Consider the following 14,638-nt stretch of genomic DNA (forward strand, 5'->3'; position numbering starts at 1 on the left):
GTATCAAGGTTCCCCTTCCCCTCCCCCATGGTCTTGTGTTAAGTTTCTCAGGACCCACATATGAGTGAAAACATACGGTATCTGTCATTTTCTGCCTGACTTATTTCACTTAGCATAACACTCTCCAGTTCCATCCACATTGCTGCAAACGGCCAGATTTCATTCTTTCTCAGTGGCAAGTAGTATTCCATTGTATATATAAACCACATCTTCTTTATCCATTCGTCAGTTGATGGACATTTAGGCTCTTTCCATAATTTGGCTATTGTTGAAAAGTGCTGCTATAAACATTGAGGTACATGTGCCCCTATGCATCAGCACTCCTGTATCCTTTGGGTAAATTCCTAACAGTGCTATTGCTGGGTCACAGGTTAGATCTATTTTTAATATTTGAGTTTTCAAGCAAAGATCAGAGCCTGTTGGGCTCTGTGCTGACAGCTCAGAGCCTGGAGCCTGCTTTGGATTCTGTGTCTCCCTCTCTCTCCGTTCCTCCCCTGCTCTCTCTCTCTCTCTCTCAAAAAGAAATAAAGATTAAAAAAAAAATTTTTTTTTAAACACAAGGGTGCCGGGGTGGCTCAGTCAGTTAAGTGTCTGATTCTTGATTTTGGCTCAGGTCATGACCTCACAATTCGTGGGTTCAAGCCCAAAGATGGGCTCTGTGCTGACACTGTGGAGCCTGCTTGGGATTCTCTCTCTCCCTCTCTCAAAATAAATAAATAAGCATTAAAAACAAACAAAACTCCCAAAACACAAGGGGCGCCTGGGTGGCTCAGTCAGTTGAGCATCTGACTCTAGGTTTTCGCTCAAGTCATCATCCCAGGGTCATGAATCAAGCCCTGTGTCGGGCTCTGCCCTGAGTGTCAAGGCTGCTTGGGATTCTCTCTCTCCCTCTGTCTCTAAAACAAAACAAAACAAAACAAAACAAAACAAAACAAAACAAAACAAAACACAAGAAACAGCAAGCGTTGGCAAGGATGTGGAGAAAAGGAACCCTTGTGCACTGTTGATGGGAATGCAAACTGGTACAGCTACTGTGGAAAAGAGTAAGAAGGTTCCTCAAAAAGTTAAAAAAAAGGGGCACCTGGGTGCCTCAAGTCGGTTAAGCGTCCAACTTCAGCTCAGGTCATGATCTCGCAGTTCGTGGGTTCGAGTCCTGCATCGGCTCTGTGCTGACAGCTCAAAGCCTAGAGCCTGCTTCAGATTCTGTGTCTCCTTCTCTCTCTGTTCCTCCCCTGCTCATGCTCTGTCTCTCTCTCTCTCAAAAATAAATAAAGATTAAAAAAATTTTTTTTTTAATTTTAAGAAAAGTTAAAAATAGAACTACCCTCTGATCCAGTAATCACGCTACTGGGTATTTACACACCCAAAATACAAAAACACTAATCTGAAAGGATATATGTACCCTTATGTTTTATTGCAGCATTATTTACAATAACCCAATCATGGAAGCAGCCCAAGTGTCCACTGATACGTGAATGGATAAAGAAATGGCATACACACACACACACACACACACACACACACACACACACACACATACATATATATACATACACATACATATATATAATGGAATATTATTAAACCATAAAAAAGAATAAAATCTTGCCATTTGCAATGACATGGATGGAACTAGAGTATGATGCTAAGCATAGTAAGTCAGAGAAAGACGAACACCACATAATTTCACTAGTATGTGAATTGTAAGAAACAAAATAAATGAACAAAGAAAAAAAAGAGAAACAAACCAAGAAACAGACTCGTAACTATAGAGAATAATGGTTACCAGAGGGGAGGTGGGTGGGGAAGTGTGTTAAATAAGAGATGGGGATGAAGAGTACACTTATCATGAGGAGCACTGAGTAACGTATAAAAGCACTATATTGTACACCCGAAACTAATATAACACTGTATGTTAACTATATTGAAATTAAAATAAAAGCTTAATAAAAAATTAAAAAAAAAACATATCTGTTCAATGCTAGTCCTTAACACCTGGTAGAATTTAATAATGCTGTTGTGCTTATATGATCTTTACTTTTTAATTTTGGAAAGTGACACAATTTTCCATTTATAGTGATGTAAAGGATCCTTTCTGAATATAGTTAGATTTAAAGAATTCAACAGGATTCTGGAAGATAAAAGAGGACATGAGTGGGAAACAACTAAGCAGAGCTATGGTAGCTGCACCCCAAGTGCCTGACAAGCTTTCTCAATGGTAAGGTATGCAGATCTCAAAGAGCCCCAGGGGGCTAAACTCTGGAGGCACCAAGTATCAGGGAAAGGGAACGGAGTGTATCGCACTTGGGTGAGTTCAGGGCTAAAAACAGAAGGTCTGGTCAGTAAGCTTAAGAGAGGGACTCCCCTGCCTCTTGCCCCCCCAGTTCTTGAAAGTTCTGAGACAACACCTAATCCTTTAGCAAAAAGACTTTTTATTTAATCTCTGGAAAAATGAGCTCAAAAAGGCTCTAGCTTCAGATGTTAGGCACAGCAGAAGCAAGTACTAATTTTTAGAAAGTTAAAGTCTGTATTTTGAGTGACCATCAGGAACGAATGAAGAGGATTTTTCTTTGCATGTCCTCACTCAATTCAGAGAAAACTCTTCACATACTGACATTTGGGGGTCCTCCATGGAATAAGTGAGCCTATTCACTCTACAGTTACCCCTATTCTTTGAGAGGCCCCATCCATGCAGAGCTGCCAACCAGTGTCTTATTACTTTATTCTTAATGCGGATGGGTAGCCAAGTCTTACTTTGGTGTCTGTGAGGTCTCCAATATGTAAGAGGAATCAAGGAAACTCAGAGGAAACAGACAACACAGAGAACAGAAGATAAAAATTAAATAAAAACACCTCCTATAAAATATAGTATATCCATGAAACAACAAGAGTGTAGAGGTTAAGAAGAAATTAAAAATAGCTGAAAATTTTAAAAATCTGTAAGTGGGAAAATAAAGTTAAGAAGCAGTATTGGAAATAGAGGACAAGGATAGGAAACAAAACTGAAAGATAACCAACAAACTTAAGTCAAGCGGTCTAAAGCTCTGAAAGGGGAATATCAGGGGCAACAAAAAAGATCACTGAGGAAATGGAGGGAAAAAAGTAATCAAACAGTGAATGATTCTAACACTGAAGGGCACTGAGCCTGGAGACTGAACAGACCCCCCCCCCCCCCCGACTTCCCAATTCAATGCATGGAAGAAAAAAAAAAAGGCTCACATGAAGGCAGTGAGATTTCAAAACACAAGGGATAAAGAGAGGATATGAAATGTTTCAGAGAGAACAGGCCATATATACTGAATCAGGAAAGAGACACATTTGCCTTCTGAAAATACTGCAAGTTTGAAGACTACCGAATGACTGCTTAGATTCTGAGCTGAATTCTGAGAGATTTTCAACCTTGAATTTTAATCACACTTAATTATATTATTAACCAAAAGTGAAGACAGAATAAAACTTAAGACACACAACCGCTTAAGAAACATATATTCTCCATATCCTTTAAAAAGCTCTTAGAGGGGGGCGCCTGGGTGGCGCAGTCGGTTAAGCGTCCGACTTCAGCCAGGTCACGATCTCGCGGTCCGTGAGTTCGAGCCCCGCGTCAGGCTCTGGGCTGATGGCTCGGAGCCTGGAGCCTGTTTCCGATTCTGTGTCTCCCTCTCTCTCTGCCCCTCCCCCGTTCATGCTCTGTCTCTCTCTGTCCCAAAAATAAAAAAAAAAAATAAATAAATAAATAAATAAAAGCTCTTAGAGGGGCGCCTGGGTGGCGCAGTCGGTTAAGCGTCCGACTTCAGCCAGGTCACGATCTCGCGGTCCGTGAGTTCGAGCCCCGCGTCGGGCTCTGGGCTGATGGCTCAGAGCCTGGAGCCTGTTTCCGATTCTGTGTCTCCCTCTCTCTCTGCCCCTCCCCCGTTCATGCTCTGTCTCTCTCTGTCCCAAAAATAAATAAACGTTGAAAAAAAAAAATTAAAAAAAAAAAAAAGACCTCTAGTTTAAAAAAAAAATAAAAATAAAAATAAAAATAAAAAGCTCTTAGAGAAAATGCTCTTACAAGAAAAAAAAAATCAACACAAAGGTTGTAGGATATAGGGGACCCAATATTGGAAAGTCCCAAGTTCAGTAGGCCTGGAGAACAACCTGTACAGATAGAACAATATAATGTAAGGTTGGGGGAGGGGAATGGTGGTGAAGCTAAAAAAACAACACAGAATTGGGGCACCTGGGTGGCTCTGTCAAGCATCTGGACTCTTGATTTTAGCTCAGGTCATGATCCCAAGGTTCATGGGATGGAGCCCCACACTGGGCACTGACAGCATGGTGCCTGCTTGGGATTCTCTATCTCTCTCAAAATAAATAAACTTAAAAAAAAAAAACCCAACACAGAATTAATAAAATATCTGACAAGTGTGAAAAATTTAAGTGTATTTATTTGGAGAGAGAACACGAGTGGGGGAGGGGCAGAGACAGAGAAGGAGACAGAGAATTCTAAGCAGACTCCATGCTGTCAGTGCAGAGCCTGATGCAGGGCTCGATCCCACAAAAAGTAAGATCATGATCTGAGCTGAAATTAAGAGTCAGATGCTCAACCAAATGAGACACCCAGATGCCCCAAGTGTGACAATTTTAAAATAAAAGATTGAGAAGATTATGACAGACCTGAAGGAAATAATTAGGGCTAGGAGCATTTAAAAAAAGAGAGAAATTTAGGCAATCACTAGTGTCAGGAAAAATGAATTGTAGAGAATAGGAGAGGTAATTGTACTTTATTACTTCACCCAGCAGTGAAAGTATCTCCATGAGCATAAAAATGTAAACTTACTACTGATTTTAATAAAAATTGTGAAAAAAAAAAACTTATCAAGAGGGGTGGATATGTGATAAATCAAGTATAATAAAATGTCAATTATTAATGTAGGTGGTGGGTACACAGGTGTTCACTGTAAAAATCTTTCACTTTTCTCTCTGCTTGAAGTTTTCCATAACAATGTGTCAGGGAGAAATTTATTTATTTTTTTTAATGTTTATTTATTTTTGAGACAGAGAGAGACAGAGCATGAACGGGGGAGGGGCAGAGAGAGGGAGGCACAGAATCTGAAACAGGCTCCAGGCTCTAAGCTGTCAGCACAGAGCCCGACGCGGGGCTTGAACTCACGGACCACGAGATCACGACCTGAGCCGAAGTTGGCCACTTAACCAACTGAGCCACCCAGGCGCCCCAGAGAAATTTAATTTTTTTAATTTTTTAATGTTTATTTATTGTTGAGAGAGAGAGAGAGAGAGGGAGAGAAACAAAGTGTGACTGGGGGAGGGGCAGAGAGAGAAGGAGACACAGAATCAATCCAAAGCAGGCTCCAGGTTCTGAGCTATCACCACAGAGCCCGACGCGCATGGCTGGAGCTCATGAGAGGTCACGAGATCGTGACCTGAGCCCATTAACCGACTGAGCTACCCAGGCAACCCTGTCAGGGAAAGATTTAAAAAGTATCAGGAGGTAAGGAAGCTGGAATGAAGTGTGACAGAATACAAAAGTTAAATTTAAATCCTAAACTACCAAAACAACAGTTAATATCTAAAACTGACAATTCAAGAAGTAACAATGTATAGACAGCATTTCAAAATATGAAGCAGAAGAACTAAAAGTAACTGCTTCTGAGGCAGTTGACTGGTTTTTAAGGTTTTCAGAACTACCTGTTTTTTAAAAACCTATGTTATTACTTAATTAAAAATAACACTTAAAGTACAAAGTACAGACAGATGACAATGAATAAGCAGAAACTGTGAAGGTGGTATCAGAATAATAAAAGTTGGGGCAATACCATGACAGAGGAACAACTATCTCCCTTTGAACCAAATGGGTATTGCACTAAAAAGAGGAAACATTTTTGAAGCACCGGGTTATAGCCAGGATATAATTTGTCATTCATACCAAGACAATCTGGAGAATAAAAAGGTGTGCCATTAATAATTACATAGAGACAACAGGTGAATAGTACCAGGAAAGGAAGAACTTATGGTCACCTATATGTAGCCTGGACAGAAGTCTCTTCGAACCAAGCAAGGATGCATGAAAGCTCAGAAACTGTCACCATCGTTCACTGAGTGGCTACTACATGCCAGGCACGAGAATTGGTAACCAGGGATAAAAATGTAAGAAAGTTAGTAATGGGAGTAGACTATAAAAGTTGAGCATGCAAGAATAAATGTACCCCAACCTGCTCAGGCATTTACTTCCATCTAGCCTCCTCTTCTTGAAGTCAAGGGACCCATACATTACTTACCCTTTATCTACCTCACTCAAGATAAAAGAGCCATTAAGAATGGGAATGGGTAGAAATAACCCAATATCTTGATGAAAGAAGCATGGGAATTGCCTGTATTTTAAAGAACCTTCCTAAGCCATAAAAGGTAACTGTCTACTTTTGGAGAGCAATCCAGAACAAGACACTCGTCTGCAACACAAAAATCAGCAGTCAGAAAGCACCAATTGAGCGAGGCACGGACACTATAGCATATAGTTTTCTCCATGGACACGAACTTTCTTTTTTAGGGTTAGAGCCACCCACCATTTCCATCCTGACCCGTGGCATACAGACACGTGACTGAACGCACTGGACTGGCTTTCCTTTTGAAAATGGTGGCAAATTCTGACATTTTACCTAATTCTTTTGGGATAAAAGGCAGATGACTAAAGTCAAGGTTCACTCATAGCAGGATGCCCTAAGAGGTAGGGTTCTAGGTGTGCCTGGATATTGTTTCCCTCAGTTCTCAAAGCAGCTGAACTGCAGAATGGAGACTAACCTCCTTCACCTCTTACCCCATGCAGTACTAATCATAGTACCTGGTTAAAAATGATCACAATCCTGAAAAGGCTGGGAGCCCTAAATAAGGACCCAGTTAAGTATAAGAGGAGAGGAGAAGCCCAGAGCCCACTCTCACGATCCACTGCCACTACCCGGAGTTTTCTAACACAGAAATAGACAAGGGCTGCAAATGCTTGCTGCTCACAGAAGTTCTGATCTAAAATAGAAGAGGCAGGACTGGACTAGACTCCAACATCTACAGTCACAAAACAGTAATAAGTTCTAGCTGTCACAAAGATCTCCTGTTTGATTCTTGACTGAGCCGATTTTCTCATCTTTAAAATGACACTATATACTTACTAATGTTTTGGAAATTTCTACTCAAACAGAAGTGTGTGATGTTGCTGTTTTTAGACATAAATTAATGAAAACTGTAATAAAAAAATAATATGTTATTTGCAGTAGCCTCACAATATGTATTTAACCCAAACTCAATTTGCAGATGAGATTAGGAGTCACATTAGCTCCTGTTCTTATTAAAAATAACAAAACAAAACATGGGGAGCCTGGGTGGCTCAGTCAGTGGAGTGTTGGACTCTTGGTTTCAGCTTAAGTCATGATCCCAGGTCGTGAGACTGAGCCCCACGTTAGCTCAGTGCAGAGCCTGCCTGGGATTCTCTCTCCCTCTGACCCTCTCCCCAGCTCATGCTCTCTCTCTAAAAAACAAAACAAGGTTAGTAGCTTTTTGGTTCTCCACTAATCTCTATGGCTGAAGAGAGCTGGAGCTACCAAACACAATCACACAGTTCTGAAAAGCTTATGCTTGCAGGTATTTAAAACAAAAAAGTGGATGTGGCAACTAACAAATTTTCTAGTTTGTGAATTTTTTTCATAATGGATATTTCTTTGAAGATGGGTATGGACAATACAAGACTTGGGATCTGTATAGTTCAAGCTATTCCTGCATCTCAAGGCTAGTTTTCTTATTAAAAAAGGAAAAAGTGTAAAAAATACATATAGCATGCACCTATATACTTCACTATCTTTCTGCTACAGCTAAGAGAATAAGCAAAGAATTTACCCAACAACCATGATCTTTGTTTAAGCAGGTCAGAATGAAGTCCTGTAACCTGGAAAGATTATGATGCAGAAAGGAATTCTACAGGTGGGTTCTGGACATAATTATTAAAATTCACAGTTATAAGAAAATAGAAAGTTTATTCAAATAAGATTTTCAAAATAATTAGCCACAAATTTTGCTAATGAGTACATTTTCATATGGACTTGACACATAACTTCATACAATACCAGTTCTTATTAACATTTAACATACCTCTTCAAATGACGTAAGTAGAAGGGCCAGGATAAACCTTAATGGTTTCTGGGCGCCTGGGTGGCTCAGTCCTTAAGCATCTGACTTCGGCTCAGGTCATGATCTCATGGTTCGTGAGTTCAAGTCCCACATCATGAGCTCGAGCCCTGCTTTGGGTGGACTTGTGCCCCACTTTTCTCTCTCTCCCTCTCTCTGCCCCTTGCTCACTTGCGCCCTCTCCCTCTGTCTCCCTCTCAAAAATACTGATTTTTGAGGAAGAAAAAACAAGGGCCTATAATTTAACTTTCCTTGATTTAAACACTGCTACTTAATATTATTAAGTTTGCCAATCTGTCTTTAGGCCTCCAGTTTTTCCCAGTCTCATGCTTTGCATTTATCAATCACGTAATGAAACACTGACTAAATGAATCTTAGCTTTTGTGAATGGTCTAGAGAAGATGAAGAATAACCTGATAAACTCTTAATTACTGGGACTAGGAACAACCTACACATCTAAGCTGTATAATTTCAGGGTATATGAGTGGAAGAGAGAGTTTCTGATTTATTTATATTTATTATATGCTGCACCCTTGTAAATCAATCTTTGGAAAATACTGCAACTTTCAGAAAGTTTTTTTTCCTTTTTAAAAACACATTTTTATTTTTTTTTCACAGCATGCTTTTTTAATGTTTATTTTTGACAGCAGCGGGGGAGGGGCAGAGAGAGAGGGGGACAGAGATCCAAAGCAGGATCTGTGCTGACAGCAGAGAGCCTGGTGTGGGGCTCCAACTCAAGAAGTATGAGATTACCACCTGAGCCAAAGTCGAATGCTCAACTTTTTTTTATTGGAGAGGGGGAGGGAGAGGGAGAGGGAGAAGGAGAGGGAGAGGGAGAGAGCCCACGAGCACCAGAGAGGGAGTGAGCTTGAGCGCATGTGTGTGAGCAAGCAGGAGGGGAGATGGACAAAGGGAGTGAGAGACTCTTAAGCAGGCTCCAAGCTCAGGGAGGAGGAGCCTGTCACAACCCTGGGATCTTGACTTGAGCTGAAATCAAGAGTTCAATGCTCAACGGACTGAGCCACCCAGGTGCCCCAGAAAGTTTTTGTAACATGGATTATTTAAAAATGTAACAGTGAAAGAAACTGTGAAAACATTTGATAGAAATTAACCAGTACAAAATCTTAAAAACAAAACTATGTTCAGCATTTTTCTAGGATTAAGTCCTTATTTTCATAAAAATGCAACAAAGAATCCGTTTTACTTTCAATTATCTAACGCATTTATCTTCAAAGAATTAAAGACACATGAACCTTTAATATGAGTGGCAGGAAACTAACCAAGTTTAATAGCTTGGTTTTTAGTGGAGGGTCTCTTTGAACGGCAATTCACATGCTGAAAATCAGAACTGATCACTTTCGTCAGGACATTTTTCAGGTTTTAAAAAGTCTTTATTAGTTTTAGCTTCCCTGGATGACAGAGTTCAGAGGCCAGACTTAAGCTCGACAGCTCAGCCTGCACCACAGGACGCAATCAAATGTATGAATTGATAAATTACTTTCATAAAAATAAATTTCAATCGTGGACGTTTCTCAAGCGGCAAAATTACCCAACCTTTAAAACACTGGAGACTGCAACAGCGCTTTTTCTCAACACGTGCCCCGGATACTCTACCAAAGAGGAAAACTAGTGAGGTTTTAAGCATCACATCGTTTTTGCATTACTAATGCTTGCAGGTTTTCGGCATTAGGGTTTCTGTGTTACCCACAGCAGGGCCTAGAACATGAGACGGCTGCGCGTGAGCGGTTTTTTTTTTTTTTTTTTTGAACTCCAGCAAAAGCCCCGCAAACGATAAACACGAAAAGCCGGATTCACATCTTGCTAGCCCCTCCATCCACCCTTTACGAAGAAGGTTGCCAATTCTGGCGGGACCTGGGGCGGAATACTCGGATTCTGGAAGGACAGAGCGAGTGCGTGGGTGTGTATGAACACTGCAGGAGGGGGGTAGCAAGACGTGATCACAGAGTGGGAGGGAAGGATGATGCCTCTTCCAGGGCGGGAAGGAATTGTGAGAGGAGGCTGTTATGCATGACGGGGGCCAGCACGCGGGGAAGATGGTGGTGGATGCAGGGCAGGGTGATTGCGGGGGATTCCCTGTTCCGGGGCGACGCTGGGGGCGGCCTGCGGTGAATGGTCCTGCAGCAACTAAAGGGGCGCGACACTGAACCCGGGAATTCCCGACGGAAAGGGAAAAAAGGGCGCCGAGAAATGGGGTTATTATGGGATGGCAAAGGGGGGCTCCCCAGGGAAAATTACGGGATCTATCTCACCCGCCAATTGCTGTACAGTCTCTTCACTCGTCGGTAATAAGCGTCTTTGTCCAGAGTCACAGCCATAGCCACAGACGCGGCTCCTGCTCGGGTTCCGAGAATCACGCGAGGTCCCGGATCCGCCACCCGCTCTCGGCCCCGGAATCCCGCACTCTCCCAGTGACCCGGAAGTATGGACCTCAAAGATGCCCTTTCCGCTTCCGGGTCCCGACAGCGCTTGGAATTTTTTTTTTTTCTTTTAATCCTCTCTCCGGAGGTTAGCGGAAGGAGAGGAAGAAAGACAGAGGAAAATCAACAAAATGTGCAACACAAAAAGAGTCTAGATTTTCGCGGGGTTTTGTTGTCAACTTAGCAACAGCCGCACGCGAAGCGACGTCATCACGTGACGCTCCGCCCCGCCCTCACTCTCAGCCCGGCTGCGGTTTGCAGGAGCTCCAACTTCTGGCGGAGGCGGCAGCGGCGGGGCACCGCGAAGGAAGCGGGAGGCCTGCCGAGCCTGCCCCGCCCCACACGTGCCCCGCCCCACACGAGCTGCCGCGCGCCGCTGCAATGGCTCCACCCACCGACAAACGCCGGGGAAGCGGAAAGAGCGGGAGCTGGCGTGGGACGGGAGAGGGAAGGCTGGGTGCGTTCCCCTCCTAGAAAGGGTGGGGAAGCAAAACCCTTTGCAGCTCCTGGTCTAGAAGGATCCTTCGTGGTGGGACGCTGGGTCTGAGGTTCCGGGCACACACACAGAACAAACCGAGGAGAAAAAAACGCACCCTACCAATAAATTATGGTGAAAGGACCTTGCCTTAGAAAAGGAAATGCCCAGGCTTCATCTGAGCCCTGGGATGGTGGGGGAAGAGTTGTAGGAAACAAATGGCTTGAGGGGCTTAACACAACCCAGTCTCCGCCCCCCCCCCCCCAACCGGGCTCAAGTCTTGACAACGTTCCTTCCGGTCAGCCTGTCCCCTTGCCACAGTCCATGAAGTGACACCATTCTTAAGGCTTCTCAAAAGCACCGTTATTTCAGTTAATTCCAGGTAAAATGTACATGGTTCCTTGGCAACATTCTTCCTCATTTTTTTTTAAGAACTTGCGAGTTTGAATATGAACATTTGCCTACTACTTACATTAAATAATTGCCTTGCCTTTAGCAAGCTGGACTACACTTAACATATGCCCTTTGGTGGAGTGGAGACGACTTGTCTGTCCTGTCCAAGGTAACTTTGTATGAGAGATAATGGACTTTGGAAATGGTACTGAAATTACCCATCATGAATTCAAAATTAACCTTTATATTGGGTTTGAGCAAATATAGAACAAAGGAAGAGTGGAAAAGGATTAACTTAAATTTATTAATGCCAAGGGGAAGGAAGGTAACAGTTCCTGACCCTCCAGCTGTATCCACAGTTCGGCCAGGAACAGGCTCTGCCAGAGGCTAGGGCCAGCGCTACATAGTCTGTGGTTAATGGAGGGGTTTAGGGAGGGGTGAGCACATCAGCTGCTCTAGTCTCCTTTCCTTCCCCAGAAATGAGGAAGTGGTCATGTATTTTTTTAGGAGTTCCCCCTGCCCACCCAATCCTCTCAATTTTGGAAGCAATCAGGTACAAGTTTTCTTTTTCCTTTTCACCTCCTGGAGTCCTGGGTTTCCCCACATCTCCCCTGCCCCTCCCACTTTTCCATAGTCCAAGGGCCAGAGTAATTGAAAATAACAGCAGCCACCCAAGCAATGGGGACCATGCTGGGGCTTCAGTCATCAGCATCTTCGCTCGAGTCTGAGTTGGCTGGCATCATAGGATCATCAATGAGTGAGAAGTCCCTTTCTGAGCTATCATAGCCCTGAGATAAATCATCATCATCATCTTCATCCTCATCGTCCTCGTCTTCCTCAGGCTGCAGTGGTGGCAACCTCAAGGCAGTACCAGAGGTGGTAGTGGCTGGTGAAGAAGGGAAGCCAGTGGCTCTCAGGCCTGGATGGTGATGGTGGTGATGGTGGGGGTGGGGGTGGTGGTGGTGGTGATGAAGCATGGTGCTGGAGTCTACATGAGGGGATGATGCTGCACCACCCATCACAAACGGCATAAAAGGCAAAGATGCAGAAGCGGCACTGCTGTGACCCAGAGATGACACAGACTGCAGGCCACTACTGCTGTGTTGGAAGGTATTATGCAGAGACAGGGACCCAGTGCCTCCACCCTGCATCAGGGCCATCATCTTAGAAAGGTCTGGTCGCATCCTACGGGCCCGCTTCTTGCTGCTGTCTGGTGCAATAGGCCCTGGCAAAACCCGGTTGAACACAGTTTCAGCATGGTGACCCTAGGAGAAAGGAAAAGAAGATGGTAAACAAGAAAGTCAAAAAGCAAAATAGAAGCCAACAGAGCCCCAGCTTGCAAATTCTTTTTCACTGACTCTATCTTTAGGAGCAGCAAAACAAGCACATTCAGATAAGGCTTGATGGTAATAAGGAGGAGGAAATGCTGGATGTAGCTGCTGGAAGCACTGCGACGCCCAAGCTAAGATCAAGGAATTGATACTGATACTCATGTGAACCAGAGTTTTCTTTTTTCCGTGACTACATTGTATCTTTAGTCCATCCGCCCATTTCTTACCTTTAAGAAATTAAAGGGGCCTGAGTAAGCCAATGAGTGAATCAGTATTTGCCCAGTATACTTTACTGATGGCAGGTTGTTCACATGAAATTTATCATGTGAAGTGCAGAACAACTATATTGGTATTCACAAAATTATCATTCATTAGAATATCAGAGTGTGGTAAACTAAAGACAGGTCAGGTTAAGACTCCTGGATGTTTAGAACAACAAAAAGACTGTGGGTAGCTCCTTGTGAAATTTAAGTTTTGTTCACACTGATAAAAAGAACCTATCTGCTGAATTTTAAGTCACTTCTTCTAGATGTTCTGACTGTAAATTTTAATTAAGTATACCGAAGCTGGAACTACTGCCTCTGCTTTGCTAGACCTAAGTACAATACTGGGTAACCTAGAATTAAACTCAGACAGTTGGTGCCTATATCTCTGCACTCTATTTACCAATCTAACACGTGACACGGGAATATACCTTTCTGATTTGGAGAGACAAACCTCTCAATACTCCGTATTTGTATAGACTTTTAAAATATAACTATAATAGCACCTAAACTCCCACAGTTACAAGTAATAATGCAGTGCTAGATATACGATCAATTCTGTCTACATCAAAAATTCTGTACTAGTCATATTATGATTTTCTGTGACTCCCTAGGATCTTTTGTTTCAACTGACTATAAAGAAATAACAAAATACTTGAGGTAAAAATAGGTAATACTGGGGAAAAGCCTTTTTTATGAAGCTGCTCTGTAATGTGAAATTCAAGACAGAGAAGGATCCAGCCTTCAGCCATCAGTCTCACATATCAACCACTGTGCTTATTATCACACTTTTGGTCCCATGGAGGATAAGAGGAAAAATTAAACTATTCTTTTATGGCCAACAATCCTTATATGAAACCACTTTTACCAATAAAAAAAAAATAAGCTTCATAAATGCCCCTCACAAAGTACTATAATGTGCAAAATAATGATCTCAATTTGTTAAATGCAAAAGATAATGTTTATTTGGAAACTGACTTTGCTAAAAGATACATTGTATTTTTATATACATATTACATATATATGTAAAGATGTACATGAAAGAGGGGATGATTAAATAAAGGGAGTATATACAAGTACTTATCACTTTAAGTGCTTCCCAAACAAACCATGATTTAATATGTTTAAAAAATATAATTACTGCCCAAAGTAAGGCTAACATAGCAAAGAGAAACTTTTACAGTTATATTTTGGTAGAAAGGATTATCAGCACTTAATCTACCAAAAGGCCTATAACTGGGGTAGTAAAAGCATAAGTACATTTGAAAATAATGGAATAACCAATGTTGTTTTAAACTATAAAACATGTTTTCCTTTCCTTTTTCCATTACTGGCGTTATTATCAGTGATTCTCAAACTCCTCCATGTTGGGAAACGCTATGACTATTTTCCTTAGTAGCCCCCAAGTCCCTTCTAAAATAAACAGGATCCTGGGGCGCCTGGGTGGCTCAGTCGGTTAAGCGGCCAACTTCGGCTCAGGTCATGATCTCACAATCTGTGAGTTCGAGCCCCGCGTCAGGCTCTGTGCTGACAGCTCAGAGCCTGGAGCCTGTTTCAGATTCTGTGTCT

At 42.4% G+C, this 14,638-nt stretch overlaps 2 protein-coding genes across 6 annotated transcripts in view; both read right to left on the reverse strand.

The window, feature by feature from the left end:
* SUPT16H (SPT16 homolog, facilitates chromatin remodeling subunit) overlaps positions 1-10,620 on the reverse strand; it is a 40,971-nt gene extending 30,351 nt beyond the window's left edge. The window contains exon 1 of the mRNA XM_047075413.1: positions 10,440-10,620. Within this exon, the coding sequence (XP_046931369.1) occupies positions 10,440-10,505 (66 nt within the window). The 5' untranslated portion in view covers positions 10,506-10,620. The remainder of the gene's footprint in view (positions 1-10,439) is intronic.
* Positions 10,621-11,760: 1,140 nt separating this feature from the next.
* Positions 11,761-14,638, reverse strand: part of CHD8 (chromodomain helicase DNA binding protein 8) — a 62,059-nt gene continuing 59,181 nt past the window's right edge. For all 5 annotated transcript variants that reach the window (XM_047075416.1, XM_047075419.1, XM_047075418.1 and 2 more), the window contains one exon: positions 11,761-12,740. In XM_047075416.1, coding sequence (XP_046931372.1) covers positions 12,174-12,740 — 567 coding nt within the window. In that variant the 3' untranslated portion in view covers positions 11,761-12,173. The remainder of the gene's footprint in view (positions 12,741-14,638) is intronic.

This window comes from Lynx rufus, unplaced genomic scaffold, assembly GCF_022079265.1.
Source record: "Lynx rufus isolate CCGP_SWC_20201006 ecotype Redwood Valley unplaced genomic scaffold, mLynRuf1.p SCAF_13, whole genome shotgun sequence".
NCBI lineage: Eukaryota > Metazoa > Chordata > Mammalia > Carnivora > Felidae > Lynx > Lynx rufus.